The sequence below is a fragment of the Scophthalmus maximus genome, chromosome 4 (genome assembly GCF_022379125.1).
Source record: "Scophthalmus maximus strain ysfricsl-2021 chromosome 4, ASM2237912v1, whole genome shotgun sequence".
NCBI classification, from domain to species: domain Eukaryota; kingdom Metazoa; phylum Chordata; class Actinopteri; order Pleuronectiformes; family Scophthalmidae; genus Scophthalmus; species Scophthalmus maximus.
In genome coordinates this window covers 712,501-730,816 of record NC_061518.1, presented here as the reverse complement: position 1 = coordinate 730,816, position 18,316 = coordinate 712,501, and the positions used below count along the sequence as shown (strand labels likewise).

At 43.6% G+C, this 18,316-nt stretch overlaps 1 protein-coding gene and 1 long non-coding RNA gene across 2 annotated transcripts in view; one reads left to right on the top strand and one right to left on the bottom strand.

The window, feature by feature from the left end:
• Positions 1-88: 88 nt before the first annotated feature.
• Positions 89-9,162, top strand: LOC118302015. Its single transcript, XR_004790431.2, has 5 exons — positions 89-442; positions 5,895-6,023; positions 6,117-6,248; positions 6,817-7,004; positions 7,431-9,162. It is a non-coding gene; the product is annotated as an uncharacterized LOC118302015 (long non-coding RNA).
• Positions 9,163-10,514: 1,352 nt separating this feature from the next.
• The window catches only part of LOC118302618, a 41,069-nt gene continuing 33,267 nt past the window's right edge, over positions 10,515-18,316 (bottom strand). Inside the window, exon 3 of the mRNA XM_047331679.1 lies at positions 10,515-13,879. Coding sequence (XP_047187635.1) covers positions 10,947-13,879 — 2,933 coding nt within the window. The 3' untranslated portion in view covers positions 10,515-10,946. The remainder of the gene's footprint in view (positions 13,880-18,316) is intronic.

Genomic DNA, 18,316 nt, shown 5'->3' with positions numbered 1-18,316 from the left:
TCATTTTCATTGGTGGGCGGGTCTTCTGTGCCCCCTTGCTTCTGATTGGCTATGTTTGCGCTGTACTCTTCAAAATAAAAGTGCTACCTCCTGCCTTCAGATGGTGCAATGTCACTGTGTGGATAGATAGATAGATAGAATAATGGATAGATAGATAATAGATAGATAAATATATAGATCACTGACCATACTTGTACAACTGTCGGCCATGATGTCGCATAGCATATTTAATAATCATTTATTATGATGCTCTATTCAAGAGGTGCTGCACATCTTTATTTTATTACCTACAATGACAGTGTTTCTCATATCAGATGAACACTCTATCTTTCATTTCATTTAGTTAATCTGTAATGTTGTCTGTAATTATTGATTTGAATGAATCCATATTGTCTTCTCATATTGTCAAATGATGAGTCTGCAGTTGAGTCGACCTCTCGCGGTAACGTATTGTGTCACTTCCGGTTGTTGTCGCTTCTGTGAACTGTGTTTATCCACCTCCTCCTCGTCTCTCTTTAACACTGCGGTTTCCTCTAACTATTGAGAAACGATCCGCTCCACTCTCCCTTGTTTAGTCTAAACACTCACAGCTCTTATCTGCACTCCTCGCCGTAGCTTAGCTAGTTAGCTTTAGCAGCTAACAATGGCTTCTTCCTCTCCTGCTGTCTCCTGCTCTGTCTGCTCCATGTTTAGTTTCTCCTCCGCCTCCTTTAGCGACAGTGATACTTGTAGTAAGTGTAGTTTGTTTGCTAGGATGGAGGCGAGGCTCAGTCTGTTAGAAGCGCGGCTCTGCACCGTGGAGAGTAAGTCGTTAGCTGAGACTGTTAGCCAGTCGCCGCTAGCCGGTGCTAGCCGCTCCAGTGTAGCTTCTTTAGCTCCTTCAGCTCCCGAGCACCCGGAGGACAGGGCGGCTGGTGACTGTCCGCAATAAGAGGCATAGTCCTAAACTGAAGCCCACGGTTCACCACCAACCACTTCACGTTTCTAATAAATTCTCCCCTCTCGACACACCCGCCGAGGAAACAACTCTGATCATTGGTGACTCTGTCAGTCTGTATCCCAGGGGCCACAGTCTGTATCCCTGGGGCCACAGTCTGTATCCCAGGGGCCGGAGTCTGTATCCCTGGGGCCACAGTCTGTATCCCAGGGGCCGGAGTCTGTATCCCAGCGACCACAGTCTGTATCCCAGGGGCCAGAGTCTGTATCCCAGGGGCCACAGTCTGTATCCCAGGGGCCGGAGTCTGTATCCCAGGGGCCAGAGTCTGTATCCCAGGGGCCGGAGTCTGTATCCCAGGGGCCAGAGTCTGTATCCCAGGGGCCAGAGTCTGTATCCCAGGGGCCAGAGTCTGTATCCCAGGGGCCAGAGCAGGCGACGTTGAATCCCACCTAAAACTGCTGGCTAAGGATAAACGTAGATATGGTAAAATTATTATTCACGTCGGCAGTAACGACACCCGATTACGTCAATCGGAGGTCATGAAGATGAACATTGATTTGGTGTGTACTTATGCGAGAACAATGTCGGATCTCTGGACTCCTGCCCAACTTGAACAGTGATGACATAGCCGTACATCATCACTAAACCACTGGTTGTCGAGGTGGTGTCCAGATAACAATGTGGGCTTCATAGATAACTGGCGCACCTTTTGGAGAATTCCTGGTCTGATGCGGAGAGACGGCATTCATCCAACTTTGGATGGTGCAGCTCTCATTTGTAGAAACCTGACTCGGTTACCTAGACGGTCAACCCCGTGACTTTTCAGAGTTGGGACCAGGAAGCAGAGTTGCAGTCTTACACGCTTCTCTGCGCTTCTATTACAGCAGTCGCCCCCACAAAACCCATAGAAACTGTTTCTGCCCCACGACCACTTCAACTATCTAAACCACAGGGAAATGAAAGAGGTGTAATTCACACAAATCTCATAAAGATCAACACAAAGCCTATAAATGAACCTAACAATAGAACAATAAAATGTGGATTATTTAATATTAGGTCACTCCTATCTAAATCTTTGTTAGTGAATGATCTGATAACTGATCAGCACGTTGATTTATTCTGTATGACTGAAACCTGGCTACAGCCAGAAGAATATGTTAGTTTAAATGAATCAACACCTCCCTCTTATAATAATACTCATATTCCTCGGACCACAGGACGAGGAGGAGGAGTAGCAGCAATCTACCAAGCAGACTTATTGCTTAACGCTCGACTTAACCATAGTTTTAACTCATTTGAAAGCCTAACTCTTAGCCTCCTTCACCCAAGCTGGAAATGTCAAAAACCAGTTATTGTAGTCGTTGTTTATCGACCACCAGGCCCTTACTCTGAATTTTTATCTGAATTTTCAGACTTTTTATCTGAGTTGGTGCTTAGCACAGATAAAGTTATTATAGTGGGTGACTTCAACGTTCATGTGGATGTTGCCAACGACAGTCTTAGTTCTGCCTTTAATTCGCTCATAGACTCAATTGGTTTTACTCAACATGTAAACAAACCCACTCACTGTTTTAATCACACCCTCGACCTCGTTCTGACCTATGGCATAGACATTGACAATCTAATAGTATTTCCTCAAAACCCTCTGTCCGATCACTACTTAGTTACATTTGAATTCTCCATTATTAACTTTATGCAATTTGGAGAAAAGTTCTATTAGAGCAGGTGTTTATCAGAAAACTCTGTTAGTAAATTCAAAGAAACAGTTCCTTCGTTATTTACTCTACTGCCATGTGTCGATACAGTGCAGGATCGTTATCAGAACTTTACTCCCATACAAATTGATGATGTTGTTGATAGTGCAGCAGCCTCACTACGTTCCACACTTGACACTGTCGCCCCTCTGAAAAAGAAGACAGTCAATCAGAGGAGGATAGCTCCATGGTTTAATGCACAGACACGTGCTTTAAAACAGACGTCACGTAGGTTAGAAAGGAAGTGGCGTTCCAATAGTCGAGATGATTCTCACCTAGACTGGAAAAATTGTTTAATTACATATAAGAAAGCCCTCCGAAATGACAGAACCAATTATTTTTCTTCACTAATAGAGGAAAATAAAAACAACCCCAGGTTCCTCTTCAGCACTGTAGCCAGGCTGACTGAGAGTAAAAGCTCTACTGAACAGTCGAGTCCTCCAACTCTAAGTAGCAATGACTTCATGAGTTTCTTTACTAATAAGATTATTACCATCAGAGAAAAAATTTACCAGCTTCTTCCCACTAATGGCACAGACACACTGTCCAGTACAGTAGCTTCTGAACCAATTGTATCGCCTAATTTATTTTTAGAATGCTTCTCCCCTATAGATCTGGCTGAGCTGACTTCACTTGTCACTTCATCCAAGTCATGTCTTTTAGATCCTATTCCATCAAGGCTATTTAAGGATGTATTACCTTTAATCAATAGTTCCATATTAGATCATATCAATTTATCTATATTGACAGGCTATGTACCAAAGGCCTTTAAGGTGGCAGTAGTTAAACCTCTGCTCAAAAAACCGACTCTGGACCCAGATATCTTAGGTAACTATAGACCCATATCAAACCTCCCCTTTATCTCTAAAATCCTTGAAAAAACTGTTGCTAACCAGTTATGTGACTATTTACACAGGAAGAGTCTGCTTGAAGACTTTCAGTCAGGTTTTAGAAAACATCATAGTACAGAAACAGCACTACTGAAGGTTACCAACGACCTTCTCATGGCCTCAGACAGTGGATATGTTTCTATTCTCGTCCTTTTAGATCTTAGTGCTGCATTTGATACCATCGATCACAAAATTCTGTTACAGAGACTAGAACACATTGGGATTAAAGGAACAGCACTAGAATGGTTTAAGTCCTACTTATCTAATAGATTTCAGTTTGTTAACGTTAACAACAAATCTTCCATTCATACAAAAGTGAGACATGGAGTACCACAAGGTTCTGTACTGGGACCGATACTTTTCACTTTATATGCTTCCTTTAGGCAATATTATAAGAAAACGCCACATCAATTTCCATTGCTACGCTGATGATACCCAGCTGTATTTATCTATAAAGCCAGATGAAACTAATCAGGTAGACAAACTTCAGGATTGTCTTAAAGACATAAGGCCTGGATGACTTCTAAATTCAGAAAAAACTGAGGTCATTATTCTCGGCCCTGAACACCTCAGAGAAACATTATCTGATCATATAGTTACTTTGGATGGCATTACCTTGGCCTCCAGCTCTACTGTGAGAAACCTTGGAGGTACCTTTGACCAGGACATGTCCTTTGACTCACACATAAAACAAGTCTCTAGGACAGACAGCCTTCTTTCACCTGCGCAATATCAAGAACATTAGAAACATCCTATCTCAAAAGGATGCTGAAAAACTAGTTCATGCATTTGTTACTTCTAGACTGGACTAGTGTAATTCATGACTGTCAGGATGTTCCCCAATAAGTCTGTGAAAAGCCTCCAGCTAATCCAAAATGCTGCAGCTCGAGTTCTGACAGGAACTAGAAAAAGAGATCATATTTCTCCAGTTTTAGAATCTCTGCATTGGCTTCCTGTAAAATTCAGAATAGAATTCAAAATCCTGCTCCTAATCTACAAAGCCTTTAATAATCAAGCTCCATCATATTTTACAGAGCTCATAGTTTCATATTACCCCAATAGATCACTTCGCTCTGTAAATGCAGGACTACCTGTGGTTCAGAGTCTGTAAAAGTAGAATGGGAGGCAGAGCCTTCAGCCACCAGGCTCCTCTCCTCTGGAACCAGCTCCCAGTTTGTGTCGGGGATGCAGATACCCTCTCTACATTTAAAGTTAAACTTAAAACCTTCCTCTTTGATAAAGATTATAGTTAGAACTGCTCAGGTGTTTAATAAACCATTTCTTTATTATGCTGTTATAGGCCGAGACTGCTGGGGGAACTTATATCATGAGCATCTTTCTCCCTCTCTCTCTCTCTTTATATCTCTCTCCTTCTCCCACCTTTTTCAATCTCTCTCTCTCTCTCTCTCTCTCTGCCCCCCTGTATCTACATTACATGTCACTAACTCTGTTTGTGTTTTCTATCTCTCCTAGTGTATCTCTGACCCCAGAGCTGCAGGACCCAAACCCCTCATTATTATTGTTATTATTAATATTAATATTAATATCATCACTAATAATAACAACAACATAATTGAATTTTTTAATTATAAGTATCAGTCTGGTAGAGATTACAGCGGCGGTTGTACAACTGTCCTCTCTCTCTCTCTCTCTCTCTTCTCTCCTCCTCCTCTCTTCCCCCCCTCTCTCTCTCTCTCTCTCTCCTCTCCTCCTCCTCCTCTCTCTCTCCTCTCTCTCTCTCTCTCTCTCCTCTCTCTCCTCTCTCTCTCTTCTCTCCTCCTCTCTCTCCCTCTCTCTCTCTTCTCTCCTCCCACCTCTCCTCTCCTCTCTCTCTCTCTCCTCACCCCAACCGGTCGAGACAGAAGCTCCGCCCACAACTGAGTCTGGTTCTGTCAGAGATTTCTTTCTGTTAAAAGGGAGTTTTTTCTCTCCACCGTCGTCAAGTGCTTTGCTCATTGTGGGATTTGTTGGGTTTTCCCTGTAATATTGTAATATTGACCTCACTATGTAAAGTGCCTTGAGACAATGTATGTTGTGATATGGCGCTATACAAATAAAATTGAATTGAATTGAATTGTCTGTTGTGTTCGATGTCACTGACACTGTTGAACTGAGCTACTCACCATGTTGTACTGACAGACTTCGGATTTGTGTGGTCGTTAATAAATGTATATTAATATATATCTTTATAGCATATATATATATATATATATATAAAATCTGTATGCAATGTGACAACAGATTGGTACAGTGAATGAATTCAGTTGAATAGACACCATTGATTAGATCTCCTTTTATTTAATTTTTTTCCAGACTGGACCTGCATATGGAAGAACAATGATGACTGGTTACTTGGCCTCAAAAGGAATCAGAGCATCAGAGGGCCGTGTTGGTCGTGCCCTCAGACATATTGACCAGCCATACCCCGCAGATCGGTGTAATGTAGGTGTTATTAAAAAGGCTAATAGACTGTATTGTGCTGGAGATTGCTGTGACAACACAGAACAATAACTTGTTTTGTTTTTAATTCATCAGAGATCAAGGGGAGTATGTGGGTCACAAATTGCACCTCGACCAAAATGAGAAACTGCTGATGTTTGGGGTGACCCATGGCCACTCCACCATGCCAGTGAAAAACAACCTGACCATTTATCAAGAGGTTTACAGGTAATTTTCAGTGTTCTGCTCCGTTGTAATATGTTAACAAAGCACAGACATTAAACCACTATTAACCATTAAGTAAAAAATACAACACATTGGCTGATAGCAGCTGTAGTTTTACCACGTCTTATCTGGGAAGTGATGATTGATTCTAAAATGAATACTTTGCTGTACATAACTAGGTAATTGCCTAATCAGATCAATACATTAACTGAAAATGTATTATGTTGCAAATATGAAATTGAGTAAATGTAACACTTGTGTATTGCTGATTTGCAGAGGTGCTGTCCTACAATATGGCATGTGGGACCAAATCAGGGTAGACCATGGAAAAGAGTTTTACTTAACTCTTTTCATGCAGGAGAAATTGGCAGGCTACCGGAATAACCCAGAAAGACAGACATACATGCAAACACAGTCAACACATGGGAGTTGGTCTATTGTCTCATGTCCTGAATCACTCAACTGTTAGCTGGTAATACTCTTGTCTCTGTCATAATGCCATGTTGCTCATTAATCTTCTCCGCTGACCATTTGACACTGGTCATTTTTCTTTACTCTTTCTAAATGTCAGAATCATTCAGGAGAAAGGAAGTGGCCAGAAGTAAACAACAGGCTAAACTATCCACTGAAAGGGGCGCTCGTCCACCCGGTCGACCAGGAGGAGCTCAACCTTGACGACAACACGACACGATGTTGCGTGTCCACTCTGACCTGGACGTGACCGGATGGTGCAGTCCTGGAATGCACACAGGATCCAAGGTTTGCTTACCAACAACCTGTTGTGACCTTAATGTGATGGGCAGCAAAGAGAAAATAGTAAATAATATTACAGTAAATCTGTCTGCAGCGGTCTACCACCCAAGGAAATGTCTAGGAAATAGTGCAGTTAGAGAACAGATAGTTTCACACAAGCGAAATGAGTCTAAGCAGATATTTAACACATGCAATACAGAATACAACAGTTTTTAAATCTCAAAAATGTAATTTGTACATAGTACAAGTACATAAGAAGTAAACTGAAGGCATACACTCTTGTGTAGGTTCTAATGTACTAATGGAACACTTAGACTTTTTAGTAAGGGCAGCACATGATTACACGCTGCTTGAAGTGCACTGATATGCATGATATATATCATTACACAAACCATGGCCCCTGATTTGTTTTGATGTGCTAATTTTATTTAGGCAAGGGTATCCCAAACCAACTGGCTCTGGGTGGATGCCCAAAGAAACGGCCTGCAGATCTTTTGCCAGAGGCTGCAGAGGCTGCAGACTGCTACAACCTTGGAGTGGGGTCCGCTCTGACACCAGTGTCAATGTTTGGGAGAAACCCATTTTCAACAGTGGAGCACCAGGCAGCGGCTGAGAACGAATTTGCACTGCACTATTCAGACATTTCTGAACTCTTTGACCGTGCAGTCCATAATGACCCAAGGCACTTCCAAGGTGGGATAAAGGACCTAATAGACATTGTAAGAAGACACTTGTAAAGTGACTGAGCCCATGTTCTCCTCCTGCTGCCGGAGCTTGGTGGGATGCAGGATCTGTGTCGAGGAGTGGAGGAACTCCTCCTCCCTGTGCTGCAAGTGCAGGGACGAAGAGCCGGTCTACACCGAGGTCGCTGGACTGTCTGCAGCACAGGCATTGCTAAAGTCCATCCCGTAAAATTGACTGATCAATCAATAGCAGTCAAAAACAATGTGTCCTATACTTTATATATAACTATATATATATATAACTACATTTTCTGTGTTCAAAATTAATTCAAAACAGTTTGAATGTGTGTTGGTTGTATGTTCAAACAAGCAAATGTACAGATATTTCATTTCATTTAATACATACCAAGATATCATTTCTTCACTGAAATTCAAAATCGCATCAGGTAAGTATGCATGGATAGCAGCTACAGCCTTTTTCTGTCTAGCTGTCAATATAGACACATTTCTATTTTTATAGCCACATTTCTATTTTTTGGAGAAAATTTGTGTCACAGAACCTATTGATGAGCAGGTCCTCGCGGGGCGACACCTGCTGGGCGTTTACCGCAACTACCTTTGGTTCCATCGACGCCAGTGATCTTTCTAATGATGGAAAACAGACTTCACTGTCCACTGGACATCCTGAGGGTCCATGTATTTTAATATATGTTGTTTGATACTGCACATGAATGTTGATATAGCTTGTATGTATATATATGTATATACTGTACATGTAAATATGTTTTTATACTTTGTATGTATGTAAATGTGGATTGTTTTATACTGTACATGTATGTATTTGGTTGTTTGTATGTATATACAGTAAATATATGATATCATGGGTTTTATTTTATGTATCTACTGTACATGTGTGTTAAAGACACTGATGTTAACAGACAAACAGCCTGAGATGTGAAGCGACAGAACAACTCGTCATCGTCACTGAGGAAACTCTTCAGATTTACTGTCGCTGGGTCGTGACGTGGACGACAACATCGACCTGCTCACTCATCGGTTTCACGTTCATCCCCAATAAAAAGATTACATACGGTGCAAAGGGACAAAAGAGGAGTTTCGTGGCGAGGGATTTACGACGGCGGCGGCGGAACAGTTTAATCTGATGATCATAAAGTGGAGAGAGGCTGACGGGGCAAAGCATGCTGGGATGGCACCAGGTGACGACAACCGACCAATCACTGCGAGCGGATCGTTCAGGGACGAACGCAGAGGTTCTTTTTAAATGGATCTGAGCTCGTACAGCAGCTAAAGTGGACACGTAGACAGATTCAATAATGTTAATAAGAAACTTCTTCATGGTGAGTACGTGAATATTAATATAACGTGTTAACAATGTGCAGCAGTCAGTGAAGGAAAGTGAAAATGTGAACGGGCAAAATAAACGTGTCGGAGGTGTCCCCAGAGGAAATCACACCTCAAGGTTAAACAGTCAATTTAAAAAATATGAAAAAATAATGGTAATACATTTATGCTGCATAAATGTAACATTCACCATATTTTTCTGATTTGATTATCGTCATTATCATCAGTTAAATGCTGCGATGAAGTTTGGACTACGAGACACCAGTCGTGACACCGACACATCAGAGAACAACAGACGACAACAACCAGTGAAATATATTTATTATCCTTTCATGAGTGGAAAGCATTTTAAAATGAAACAGAAGCTGATAATGTGAATAATGTAAATACTGACAAATAAATCTATACATCTATATTAAAACCTTTAAATTATTATCACAATGTGTTCGGTCGGTAATATTTGGTCTCATTTTAACATCTGTCACCAAACTTTCATGTCTCTGCCTCTAAGTATAGAGATCACTGACTGTATATAAAGACGATCAGTGACTGTATATAAAGACGATCACTGACTGTTTATAAAGACGATCACTGACTGTATATAAAGACGATCACTGACTGTATATTATGAAGACGATCACTGACTGTATATAAAGACGATCACTGACTGTATATAAAGACGATCACTGACTGTATATAAAGACGATCAGTGACTGTATATAAAGATGATCACTGACTGTATATAAAGACGATCAGTGACTGTATATAAAGACGATCACTGACTGTTTATAAAGACGATCACTGACTGTATATAAAGACGATCACTGACTGTATATAAAGACGATCACTGACTGTTTATAAAGACGATCACTGACTGTATATGAAGACGATCACTGACTGTATATGAAGACGATCAGTGACTGTATATAAAGACGATCACTGACTGTATATAAAGACGATCACTGACTGTATATAAAGACGATCGCTGACTGTATATAAAGACGATCACTGATTGTATATGAAGATGATCACTGACTGTATATAAAGACGATCAGCGACTGTATATAAAGACGATCAGCGACTGTATATGAAGATGATCACGAACTGTATATAAAGAGATCACTGACTGTATATAAAGACGATCACTGACTGTATATGAAGACGATCAGTGACTGTATATAAAGACGATCAGTGACTGTATATAAAGACGATCAGTGACTGTATATAAAGACTTTCAGTGACTGTATATAAAGATGATCAGTGACTGTATATAAAGATGATCAGTGACTGTATATAAAGACGATCACTGATTGTATATAAAGACGATCACTGATTGTATATAAAGACTTTCAGTGACTGTATATAAAGATGATCACTGACTGTATATAAAGATGATCAGCGACTGTATATAAAGACGATCAGCGACTGTATATAAAGACGATCACTGACTGTATATAAAGACGATCACTGACTGTATATAAAGACGATCACTAACTGTATATGAAGACGATCGCCGACTGTATATAAAGACGACGACACGTCTCTTCTTCCTCTCATTTAAATAAAAAATTAAGCCAATCTTGTACTGGTCACGTCACGTGGATTAGGGGTGAAGTCGAATTGCCCTTCCTCTCTACTATTCCTTGACCTAAGTGGAAAACGTCATGAGGTCAAGGAGAACTGATAGGAATCAGGAAAAGCCGACAGCGCTGCTCAGAGAATCCGATTCGACTTTCACTAAACTACGTCGTCAATCATCACCCGTTTTTATGTCATCAAATAACTAATGAAAAGCAAAGTGATCAGAAACTTGAACACATGAACAAACATCAGTGTGATAAGAACGACCTCACATGACAGAAACATCTACATGTCCCACCTGCTAACATGGAGGGGGCGGGGCTTATGACCTATGGAGGAGTGCCAGTTGTGATTGAAATTTGCCATCATTCTCAAGATCCCTCGCAATTTGCAGCAGTGCATCTCTAATATCCTCGTTCGTCCTTGCCAAGCTTTTGGTTTCCATTTCATTCAAAGCCACGAAAAACATCTTCATGCTTTTTGATCCCATGTTCCAAAACATCTGATCATAGTTTCCTTCTTCACCGTCCTCGCTCGTGCTCTCTGCTGCAGACGGTTTGTTGTGTGCAAACAATGCAGAGTTGTTGAACTTGAAGTGAAGCGGCAGTCCGTCCTCCGCTTTCGGACACCGGACGTCCCCGGCACTGATCGCCCTGAGAACTGGTGGACGCCCGCCGTCTGCAGATGTGACCAGAACCCTGATATTTTCCGACACGTCTTTGCTGAAGCTTTTGGTCAGTGAATAAAACAGATGTTTCTGTGTTTCTGTGAGTCGCTCTAAAGGAGCCGGCACCACGAAACACAGGGCGTCAACTTCCTTCGCATATTCATTGATGGAGGGATTAAAATGACTCGTTCTGTGCGACTCTGAGAAGTTTTCTGAATCTCCATCATCTCCAGTGTCAACAATGGTCAGTGAGTAGTCGATCTTAAAACCCTCCTGATGGTTGATCCTGTACACGGTGCTGACTGACGCCTTTCTCTCATCAAACAGTGTGAACCTGAAATTGTCCTTCCACTCTACACCAACAATGTAGTTGATCATTCCATCGATCAGAGTGGACTTTTGTGATCCAGACACTCCAACAAGAACAATGGTCCGATTTTTCCTCGCGCTTTCTTTGCCAAAGTTTAACCTCCGGCATCCAATCGCGCCCACGTCGTCTTCGGTCAGCGGCAGTTTGTAAACTGACGGACTCTCAGAAATCATCTTTTTGCTCTTACGTTTGAGGAATTCCGTGAGCGGTGAGACTTTTGTCGTGCAGACTGTTACAGTGATGCTGTGTTTGCTTCTGCCAGCAGCACCACAGTCACACATGACCCTGACAACATACTCTGACTCTGACTGAAGCCCTGACACTATCACCTTTTCAGCTCTTGACATCGTTTGGTTCCACTGGAGATCTCCTCCCTCGTCTGTTTGGGCGTATTCCACGATGTAGCTCAGGATCTGGACATCTTGTCCTTGCTCAGCAGGTCTCTGCCAACTAACTGATATGTCACTTGAGGTTGGTTCAACTTGAGGTTTTCCGGGAGGGCTGCAAGACAGAGTTTTAACTGACTCATTGACCTGGTTGACTGGCCCAACACCTACTGAGGTGACAGCTCTGCATCTGAACACATACTTGGTGTTAGGACTCAGACCGCTCACGGTGACTTCAGCGTCTGATGCCGTCTTTTGTTGCCATCCGTCCTTTCCACTGACACTGTACTCAACAGAGTAGGAGGTGATGTTCTCTGCTCCACATCCGGGTGGAGTTATCTTCAGTGTCACACTGTTGTGGTTAATGTCACTCACTGTCACAGTTTCAGGTTTGGAAGGTGGTTCAAAGTTCTCACTGAGAGAGGAACCGTCTTTATAAAGGTAGATGCTTGAACCTTTATGAGTGTCGTTTGTCAAACCCACTGTCAGGAACTTGATCTTCTTGTTCTCCTTGTTTGCTTCTGCAAAGTCACTGAAGAGCTTTGCTTTTTCTCTTAATGTGTCAAACACTTGTTTGGAAAGGTACCACTGCTCCTTCTCGACATCATGAGCATGTGGATCTTGAGGGTCGTCCGGTTTGATTGATACTTTGAGGTAGTTTGACAAAGCGGAGAGGTACGGCTCAGCACTGCCCAGCGAGGTGAAAATGAAACACACCGCGTGCTCTGCACTGAGCGTTTCCTCATGAAGACCATTCTGAGACGGGATGATCTTTGTGTTTTTCATCATGTTAGTGAAAGATTTTAAAATGCTTATCTCTCTCTCTTTACAGTCCATCCACACGTTCAGGTTCTCACTGTTGAAAGGAGAAGATTGTTTCTTCATCAGAATCTCTGCCAGCGCAGCCTCCTCTTCGCCACCTCCTCGGATCGATTGAAGTTTCTTTGCCAAGTTCTGTTGAAATTCCAGCTTGAACAAGAGGCACATTTGTTTGAAACTTTTCAGCTTTTTGCCAACCTGTGGGAACTGATGTGCAGTTGCTGTTCTCAGTGCGTCACTGTACCTCATCTCCAGCTCACTGAAGTCCTCCAGGACTCTCTGTACCCCCTGAACTAATCTTATACTTATCTGACGGATGAGATGAGCAGCAGTGGAATCTAAAACTGTCAGGGGCAACAGCCAGACCCTCATGGGCACAGTGTTTTCTCCGTGGACTCCCATCAAAGTTGGCAGGTTTTGATAGACCTCTACGGCATCCTGAAAGGATGACGGAGGTTTCTGAAGGGAGAAGTCTCCGTGGAATCTGCAGGAGAATTCCTTAACATTTGCGATGTCCTTGTCTTCCATATTCAAGGAACCTTCACCCTCAATAGCAAGACCCGGGATCTTCTTGATCATCACTTTCAAGTTGCCCTGAATGTCTTGATGATCTTCCTTTTCTGACACGCTGCGGTCAAAGACAAAGAAAGCTTGTGCCCCATAAGTAATAGCCGTGACTACGTGTGTCGCTATTCCTTTATCGAAAACATACGGATGCTTGACGTTGCCTCTTCCGAGATGATACATCGACAGTTCCTGGAACTTTGTGGTGGCCTTGTACTGCAGGGTGACCCTGGCCTGATCTTTGGAAGCCTTCTTGTCATTCAGGTATTTGGCCGAACCGCCAACCTCAACCAGTCCACTCAGGAAACTGGCCTTCAGTGATGCTTCAACCTTCAGAGCTTGAGATTTGTCTTCAATCGATTCAGATGCAATAATTTCAAAATCGCTGTAGTTCTGTGGCTTTTCTCTTATGTTATTTTTCAAGTCCTCGTGGTCCCACAGGGTCAGTCCTGCAAAAGAAGGAGAAGTAAAGTTCAGTTTCCAGGATGAACCAGCGTGTGGAAGGTGTGATTCCTCTGAGTGTGAATGATGATAAAGAATTCTCTTTTGGCTTACCAGACCAAAAAAAGTCGAATCACTAGTGAAAGAATAGTACCTTCCACAAGGAGGTTAGGTTTTCACCCCTTTCTCTTTGTTTCTTTTGTTTCTCTGCAGGATTTTGCCCAAGTGAACTCTTCAACATCTCTTGAACTATTCAGACTTTGTTTTTCATTGTGGACGTTGGTTATTCGCGCTTTAATCACCATCCCTTGTGTCTCTGTTAAGACACTTTCATCATTCCTCGTTGTTGGTGCCTGTTTTACGTTGATATTCTCTTCCTGTCCCCGTCTCTTGTATTCCCTCATGTCTATTACTTTTTGAGTTTTGTGTGTCCTGTTTCTTTCTTTTGTGTTTGAATTTAAATTGTATATTTTTCATGTCGTGTCTCTGTTTTAGTTAAGTTACCGTTTGCTGTATCTTGTTTGTTATTTCCTGTTTAACTTTGATGTCACTTCCTGTGTCTTGTTGGTCTCTTTACGTTTTCTTGTTTCCAGCCCTTGTGATTGTCTGCAACTGTTCCTAATGTGTTTCAACTGAGTCTAATCGTCCCTGTCTTCCTTGTGTATATAGTCTCTGTGCTTCCTCGTGTCTTTGTCGGATCATCTGTTCAGTTCTGCTACTAAACCTCACAAAGAACAGATGTCCAGTAAACTTGGTCGAAGAACTGAACATGGACCTAGAAAGAATCATTTGCGTTTTGACTGAATTTAAGGATTTTTGGACCTTGACCAAGTTCTGTGCTCGACTTAGTGACGCTCCACTTTCCATCGCTCTTTGTTTCTCTGGTTCTTTGTCTCTGTTGAACCCGTCTGTTCAGTTTCTCAGCTTTGGTTTTGGCTTGTAAACAGTATTTGTTCTGTAGCTTCTTTGCCTTTATACGTCCATGATTCATGACGAGAGCATCAACTTTAGTTTTGATTATCCCACAAATAGAAACAGCACTAAAAATGAAAGCTTAAAAAGAAGCAGGTCAGGAAGGCAGAGGTCTGTTCTCTGAGCTGTCGAGTCGTTTCTGCCTTTATATTGTATCTGAGGGACAAACTCCACCTGGTTGACCGAAGGAAGGAGGTGCAGAGGAGTCAGGAGCGAGAAAAGAGGTGTGACCTGTAAAATGACACCGCAGGTAAAACCAGACGCACCAGAGTCCGGAGTCAGACCTGTCGCTCTGTGTTGGTATAAATCTGTTATTTCTGCTTCACTGGTTCTCTTGATGAAGTCAGCAGCTCTTCTTCTTCTTCTTCTTCTTCTTCTCTGTTGATCTTCTGACCTGCACGAGTGTTATTTGTTTAAATCTGAGTTAATCCCGAAACTGTCACGCTCCCTAATCCCATCGCCAGGCAACCCCCCTCCCGACACACACACACACACACACACACACACACATTAGGATGAAACAGAAATCACCACGACAGCCACTTCACCATGAACCAAATGTCAGCCTCTGCAACGTCGGCGAGTCGCACACGCGAAAAGATAATTACCGCCGCCGCCGCCGTCCTGAGAAACTGAAGGACTGTGAAGGTGAAACCGGGAGAATCCTCTGAAGCGCTCGTCACGTCTGAAGGTCACGGACACGTGCATCTGCTGACGACACGCTACCTTTGACAATCACGTGTGACCCGTGTTCAGAGAGTCGAACGTCCGAGACGTTACAAAGAAAAACCCCTAACCCCCTTGGATCTGTTTCCTGTTTGTTGTTGTTCCAGTAAATCGTCTCGGAAACCCTGAAGCATCACCCGGCAGCCTCCTCCCCGTGAGGCCCCCCCCCCCCCCCGGGCTCCTCGTGCTCCGTCCCGCCTCAGGTTCAGTTTGAAAGGTGTCGGCGTCAGGAGGACGAAAGGTTTCGTCTCGTCTCGTCTGTTTGGACTCGTGTGGACGACGCCACAGGCCCGATGCCGGCGGCGGTGAAGCCTTCCACAAGTCAGTGACTGGATTCAGACGACACGCGGGACGAAGAGCTCGACACACTCGTCTGCAAGATGTTCACAGGGACGATGAATCTCAACCCGCACGACGACATTGTTCACGTAAAATATACAGTAAAAAAACCAACATCTAGTGGCTTTCCAGCTCAAATCACAGCTTCGAGTCCTGAACTCAGACGAGCGAAGCCGTCTGAAGAAAGATGAACAATTAAGAAGCGCGACGCTAATTAAGCGCAGAGATCAAGCGCCTCTGACTCGCGCCCTGAAGGAGGAGGAGGCCTCTCCACCGGGCCTCGGATCAAAGCGACGCCCGGGGAGCGACGCCCCGCGACGACACCACTCCTCTGGCTAAACGCACACGAGTGGTCCGGCCGCGTCACCCCCCCACAACACACACACACACACACACACACAACACACACATACACACACACACACAACACACACACACACACACAACACACACATACACACACACACACACACATACACACAACACACACACACACACAACACACACATACACACACACACACATACACACACACACACACATACACACACATACATACACACACATACACACACACACACACACATACACACACACACACATACACACACACACACACAGTGCAGTCAGCATCCATTGAAGAGCCGCAGCTCTGTTGAATCATCATTACACACAAGAAGAAAAAAGTCTTTGTAATTCAAAACAAAGATCCTCCTCCTCTTTTTCTTTCTCCTCCTCCTCTTCTTCATTCTCCTCCTCCTCTTCTTCCTTCTCCTCCTCCTCTTCATTCTCCTCCTCCTCTTCTTCCTTCTCCTCCTCCTCTTCTTCCTTCTCCTCCTCCTCTTCTTGCCAAATGCAAATGGAGCCGCGATGTGGAAGTTTTAAAATTTTTATTCATGCCCGCCTACTGAGTTGCACATGTTTAATCTCGCCATTTCTTCTTCTTCTTCTTCTTTGTCTGCTCTTGTTCTTGGGGAATATGCAAAGTTCATCAGGGCCTGCATCCTGACTTTCATGTCAGGCCTCGGCTTCTCGACTGCGCCGCCGACAGACGCTGAGCGAGATTGAGGAGTCAGGTAGAAGCAGCGTTGGCGCCCCGCGGGCGTGAATCAGCGTCCGTGACGCGCGCTGTCTGCTAATGCTCCCTGACGTGCTCCTGATGCCAGCCCGTCATTAGACGTGTTCTTAAAGGGGCTGCGACCTCCCGCACGCCGTCCGGGACCCGGGCGCCGCGTGCGCGGGGCCTTTGATTTCCTGCTCCTCCGCGGGTTTCGGGGGCTCGTCGCGGTGACGAGCGGCGCCTGACAGCTCCTCATCACGGAGCCTCTTGTCGTCTTTTGTGGGAAGTTTTGCAACGATTAGCATAAATATTTCATCTCCTTCCGCCGCGCGGCGCCCCTGCTGCTGGAGCGGGATCCGGCTGAACGACGCCGCCGCGCGCTGCCGGAGACAAAACCAGGAACCTTTGTAAAGTGCAGGCGAGGCGCGGCGGAGGCAAACAGCCAAACACATGTCGCCTTTGTGGAATCTTTTATGAACATATTTGGGAGCAAAGCGAGCAGAGTTTGATTCACGCGACGAGCAGCGAGTCTCCCGGCTGCGTTCACCAGAAATACTTGTACACACGATTTGTTTCACACCGACTTATTTACCTTCGAGATGGAAAAAGTCATCGGCCGGAAGTTTGCGTGAGTTGTGACGGAGCGGGAGAAAGTGACGGAACCTTCCAGGAAGTGCTGCAGAAACTCACAAGAGCACATAATGAAGCAGCAGCAACATGAGAAGGACGTGACGCCGTGCCAATTACTGTGCGCTGGCCTGCAGCCTTCCAGCAGCAAAATTAAATATATACTTGCATCTGATTTCAAAAGGAGCCATAATCCCTCCGCGGCGCCAGTGCTCGCTGTGGAAGAATTTACTTAAGCTCGAGGAAGAGCATCATTAAAATGAAAGCGAGCAAAGGGGAAGCAGAGAGCAGTCGCCGGAGCTCCGGTCCAACGCTGCTCGACGAGACGATCGGCCAATGACAGAGTCCGAGAAGACGCAGATTGAACAAAGAGCCTGGAGGCCGCCGGTCCTCCACTGAGAGGAGCTGCTGTTAGACAGTTGGATGATGGATATGTAGATGGATAGATGGATAGATAGATATGTAGATAGATAGATATGTAGATAGATAGATATGTAGATAGATAGATAGATAGATAGATAGATAGATAGATATGTAGATAGATAGATATGTAGATAGATAGATAGATAGATAGATAGATAGATAGATAGATAGATATGTAGATAGATAGATATGTAGATAGATAGATAGATAGATAGATAGATAGATAGATAGATAGATAGATATGTAGATAGATAGATAGATAGATATGTAGATAGATAGATAGAGAGATAGATAGATA